Source organism: Telmatherina bonti, assembly GCF_933228915.1.
Source record: "Telmatherina bonti genome assembly, chromosome: 19".
Taxonomy (NCBI): Eukaryota; Metazoa; Chordata; class Actinopteri; order Atheriniformes; family Telmatherinidae; genus Telmatherina; species Telmatherina bonti.
In genome coordinates, this window is record NC_136617.1 from 19,214,728 (window position 1) to 19,220,710 (window position 5,983).

General features: G+C 38.7%; 1 protein-coding gene across 1 annotated transcript in view; it reads right to left on the reverse strand.

The window, feature by feature from the left end:
- spag1a (sperm associated antigen 1a) overlaps nt 1-5,591 on the reverse strand; it is a gene marked incomplete at its 5' end in the record, with an annotated part of 7,437 nt that extends 1,846 nt beyond the window's left edge. Inside the window, 4 exons of the mRNA XM_079258717.1 lie at nt 608-765; nt 2,785-2,937; nt 3,687-3,786; nt 5,222-5,591. Of these exons, the coding sequence (XP_079114843.1) occupies nt 608-765; nt 2,785-2,937; nt 3,687-3,786; nt 5,222-5,591 (781 nt within the window). The remainder of the gene's footprint in view (nt 1-607; nt 766-2,784; nt 2,938-3,686; nt 3,787-5,221) is intronic.
- Nucleotides 5,592-5,983: the final 392 nt, after the last annotated feature.

Here is a 5,983-nt window from a genome sequence, read left to right on the forward strand (position 1 = left end):
GTCTCCTATTTTGTTTCAATGAACCACAACACACATTGTGCATTTTCTAGAGGAAAATACGCCAATGAAATGTTGTTAAACTTTGATAACCACTGCATACATGGAAGAAGTTTGATTAATATAGTCATCACTTGTGTTTGTAATAGTTTTTTAGATTGTAAAGAGACTTTATGGACACCCTGGATTTGGAATCAGGTTCCTGTCAGGGCTATGTGATCAGTCTGAGCCAAGAGGAAACCTGACCTGGATTGTTCCATTACAGCAGCACTATAGTCTGGATTGGTTTCCCCCTGCATTATTGATAGTCCACGGTAACAGTCCCCCCAAAACACACACACACATTTAGACAGTTAGCTTGGAGGCTTTCAGTACTGTTCAGTTTTCACATGCCAAGTCTTAGTGCTACTTTCTGATCCTGTGATTCAAAGGCTTTTTGTCAATGTGCAGCATGAATTTCCTTACAGTTCATTATACTAAAAACTTCATACATTTCAAATATTTCAAACCTTTTTTTTGTGTGTAAAACTAAGAACCTTAACACAACTAAATTGTATATAAAAGGTCAAATGTTCCCATCAAGCTAAAAGGATGTAATGATGTTACTCACCTTCCTCCTGTGCAGCCCTGGCAGCTCGTGCCTGTGCCATCTCGATGCTGATTGGTTTCTCTCTGTGTTGCTGCTGGACAGACAGAGGGACGACAGGAATTTCTGGCAGCTTGTCTCGCCACTCAGGCCCATCCTGCTCAATCAGCATCTTGGTGATCCTGGCAGAAGGCATTGTGAGTAAAGCAGAGCAAAGCAACACAAGTGATACATTAGCTGGATTGATGCTGCAACCGCTGCAAGGGCTTCTGGGAACAGCTCTGATGTTAAGCCAACCTTAGAAGGAGGAGTAGGAGAGCAAAGAGTCCAAGAAAAACATAGAAACAGGCATGTGCTCACAGTTTGTGACAGATGTTTTCGTAAATACACAGCAGTTAGTCACTTACATTGCCCTCGAGCTAACACACAATTCGACATTTTAACAAATCTTACTGATGTCAAACATCGTTTAAAACTCAGACATGTTACTGGAAATGTTAAAAGTTTTCTAGACAGCTTTTAGATAAAATATAGTGCCAATTGCACAATATTTGTATACATCTATACATTACGGATGACAGATTCAATCATTCAGACGAAAGTGGAAACACCAGTGATAGTTTGCCACAGCTGAGTTGGCTTTAAAAGATGACATTAGGTCCTTCCATTCTAAATAAAAAATGTCTCCGATTTATTATTATACTTGTTTATAGTTAATCAGATTTTTTTTTCTTTATGGAATTTGTTTGTATTTGTTCAAACTCTTCAACTGAGTATCATTCATTAAAAAAACTTTAATCGAGTTCAAATTTGAGCAAAACATCCATGATCCATTTAGTAAAATAAAACAAAATGCAATTGGACTGAATTTAAGTTTTACTTATAAAATTATCTGAAAATACTGTTAAATTGAGAAGAATGCATCCTATACTCATTTAAAACTTTAAAAGTTTTGATTATGTATTAAACTTCCTTTTCATTTGAAATTTTAGTTCAAAATAAAATACAAATAAGAAAAGGTAAGGCAGCTGGCTTATGTTGAAGACAAAACAGTTTACAGATATTGGAAAACCGTGTTTATACTGCACAGAACATACATTTAGTTGCTTGAAAGTGCAAACTAGTTTCCGGCTTGGGAAAATTTATTACATTTTGCTTGTGTAAAATTATGTATAAATATATACATAATTTTATATACTATGTCTTCATTGTAGTGGAATACAAATTTAACTCCATATGCCAAAAGAAAAAGTAATAATTGAGACTTCGAAAGATTTAAATTCAACTAAAAGATTAAAGTTAAAACATTAAAGGAAAATTTAAAAAATTTTTTTTTCAAGTTTTCAACGTTTGCATGATCTAATAAACTTTGAGGGTCCAGTGTGTCCATAGAGTTTTATATATTTTATGTCTAAAGACCCACATTTGTTTTCCTCACTATAAATATCTGCAGCAGTTGTCACTTTTTGTCTGAAATGCTCCATATTTTCTCAGTCAGTGGATTTTTGAGCTGATTGTTTTACATTGTACCAGGGGTCACAACTCTGGTCCTCAAGGGCAATCCTGCAGGTTTGTGAAAAGGTTCTCCAACAACTTGTTCTCATCTTCTGCACCTGCCTGTTAATGAGCCATTGATTGGATCAGGTCAGTTGCAGCGGAGAAACACTAAAACCAGCAGGATAGAAGTCCTCGAGGTCTGGAGTTGGTGTCCCCTGCATTGTAGTGTGCAACACAGCTGTTCATTCTCTGTTTAAGGGATGCATGCAATGTTTTAACTTAGCCACCAGTCCAGCATTATGCAAATATGATGTATGTTAATGTGACTGGGAAAACAAGGACAAACTTGCACCACAAACTCGACATTTTCTGTGAAGAAGCAGTGTGTTTTAAGGAAATGAATAACTACCAATGATTTACACTACCAGTCATAAGTTTGGACACACTTTTCCATTAAATCCAATAGGAAAGTGTGTCCCATTGGATTTAATGGCTGGTCCACTAAGTTTTGGCTTTGCAAATAAAATTTTTTATTGATTTTGTTTTTACTTAAGCTTTGTCTCATGTCATCTTTGAGGAATGGGTTTATCTCAGGTGTAGACTTCTGGTTTCCAAAGGGACAAATAAGTAAAAAGATCGTTTGCTGAGCCTGAAACTTCAATCTAACTCTAGTTTTCTTTGATTTGATTTTGTGTTCAGCTGACCTGTGGACACTGTCATGAGCCGCCTGTATGCCGGTGTCAATCTGCAACACTGTCTTATAATCCACATAGGCCTTCCTGTAGCGCTCCAGTGACTCATAAGCCATGGCTCTGCGCAACAGGGGTTTCAAGGAATATGGCTGCAGCTCCAAAGCCCTAAGAGGATCAGAAAGAAGACAGATTATCAAACCGTTTACATCTCCGCTCTGTGTAACAGGAGTAACTGGATTACCTTTCCATTTACAAACAAGTCCATGAATATGTTTAGACTGATTGTTTTTTTGTTTTTTTTACCAAAGTATTGTTGCATTCTCCTCACCCAGCAATTATATTAAAACACGAGTTTGCATCCAAAACTGCAGAACAAACTACTTGAGGTAATTTAATGTTAGTCTGTAGGAGTGCTGCAGAGAAGCTGCAAAGCAATTATCCCTTTCTATAACATAGAAGCCGTTATGGTCACACATTTTTCCAGATATTTCAGTATTAAAATATTTTCTCATCCAAAACATACATCTTGCAGAATGAAATCAAGATAAACATGCAGGGATTAAAACTTAAAGAAATTGTAGAAAGAGTGAAAGAAAACAATCAAAATCTGACTGAAAGACTGAAAAATCATCTTAACAGGGAAATCTACCAGTTTACAACAACAAAAGAGATTTTTTTTTTTTTTAAAAAGGTAACTTTAATTGCCTGTTGAGTTGCATTGTGGGTAAAATATTCACCACATAAAATAAAAAAGATTAAGTCTCTACATTTGATCTGTTTTTATCCTGTTTTTAAAGACAGTCTGTTGGGATTTGTACACTGATATGGAGTGTGTGGAGATCCCCTTTAAATGTGACAAAAAAGCCCAATTTAGAAAAATGCACAGATAAACACAGCTGACGCTTGTCACGTACTTGGTGCAGTCCTGTATGCAGTCGTTGCTGTTTCCATCCTTCAGGTAGCAGGCAGCTCTGTTGGAGTAGAGAATACACAGGTCTTCTGGACTATCAACGCCTGCAGAGGGACAACCATAACCACTCATCAGACAGGCCAGAAACAGAAATAACACTCATGTCACCTTTGATCTAAAAAGAAGCTCTAAAGCCAGGCTAGCACTGAATATGAGCAAGTGCTTTTTTCTTTTTCTTCCTTTTTAATCAAGTAACAACACCAATGACGTTGAACTTGGTTTGAAGTGCTGCACAGTTCAATACATCCCAAGCAGCACAATTTCAACTGTCTAGAAACGCTGAAAGGGAGAATAGCAAACAGATAAATGAGACCATTAACAGTTCCTTTGTCTGAGTCATTTTCTCATTTCTATTTTGTGTCTCTAGTGCAGCGTTACAACTGCTTGCAGAATATCAGTCCTACACACCGTTTCAACAATCCAAATTCACATTTACAGATTCAAAAGCAGCATTATAAGACATGGCCTTCATGCCTTCATTTAAGTGTCCATTAACTCTGCCACGATAGATTGGAATAATTTTACATCCTTTTAAAATGTTGCAGATAAAATTGCCCTTGCCAGTCATAAAGAGTTAAAGTTGGCTAAGTGCTACATGAATGATGCACATGACCTTTCTATAGCCTCTTGCATTGTCTTGTGCCAACACTACTTTGCAGCCTGTCAGACCTCATGCCTCAGCTGCAGACTCTGGATATTAAGACTAAAAACTTGAGCGAGCTGCATTTTCTTCGTATATAAATGCAGGATGAGGAGAGCATGCATGCTGTTTTGATAAACAGCAAAGCAAGCAGTGACATAACGCATGCGTAACTAGCATGGGATACTGAGGATTATGGAGCCAAATGACACTGAGTCAACTCATATCAGATACCCTTCAGAGGGCTACACACAGAGGCTATGAGAGGTTTTCTGTCCTGTTTCTATGCTTCCCATCTGCTGCTGTTAGTGACCCCCAAAGCTACATATAAACACTTTCTATTAACTCTACAGTAGCAATAAGACACTTTTATTGAAGAGTAAGACTATATAAGCTTAAGTAAAATAAAAACCTATTATTTTAAGTTATTTTAGTTTTCCTAAGAAAAATAAATAAAGTCATTCCAGCCTTTAAAATGAGAATAGTTACTGTTTTATAAGTATTTGAGGGAATTTTAAGCATACTAAGTACATGGATCGTGGATATCCATAATTGTTAGGAGGAGGTTTCCAAATGAATTCTGACAATCTGATCAAGACATGTTGCAGACAGGCTCCTGTTTTTTTTTTTTTTTTTTTTTTTTTTTTATGGGGGGGGGGGGGGGTAGTTGTTCTTTGTTTACTTTACTGCACCTAACTGCAGGCACTGGGTTTTTGCGCATTTCAGTTTCACAAAGTATTAGCTCTTTGTCTTTAAACCACAAATAAGAAATTAGACCAATCAGTTAAAACAAGTTCATTTTGGGGTCTTATCAGAGTGAACAAACTGTTCTTGCCCACCTGCCTCAGAGCATCCAGAAATGGCCTGAGTGTACTTCTCCAAGGCATCTCCAAACTGGCCGTGTTTAAAGAGGTGATTCCCTTCATTCTTGAGCCGTGCCAGGTGTGGAGGCAGAGACCCAGCAGGAGCATCCAGGTAACTCGTGTCCACTGCAGGACTGTCCTGCTCCTTGTGTCCACCAGCGGGACTTTTTTCACCGTGCGTGCCATTGGCCATCATCTTCTCTGGAGCTTTGTGGTTCTGGGACTTTCCCCCGCTGCCTCCTCCTCCTCCAGCTGTCGTTCTGGTCCCTGTTGTGTTGGACGGACACGATCTCCCCGCCCCTCCTTCTCCTCCGCTGCCCGGGGGTTTCTCCTGTGCGTTCCCCATAGCTGCACTCCCACCGCAGTGCGCCCAAACTCTTCCTTCCTTCCTCCCTGCTTATCCTTTCAGAGCTGCTGCGGCTTCATCTGTGTCTTCCTGGCTGAGGGATTTCTGCGTGACACACCTCCAGCCTGATGCGTCACACATTACGTCAGTGAAGGGGCGGTGCCACAGCGGTGCAGAGCTGCTGCAGTGAACGCTAACGATGGGAAACCCTCAGTTTCATCTTCATCAGAGGACTGGGTAGAATGCACACGATTAAAAAAGTTATTTGAATCTATTCTAAGGTATCATGTGTTAACAATGAATAACCTGACATCAAGATTTTATAAACTGAAATACAGTAATGACAGTTATCATTTAATCAGGTCTTGCTTGAATTGTTTTATCGTCTGACA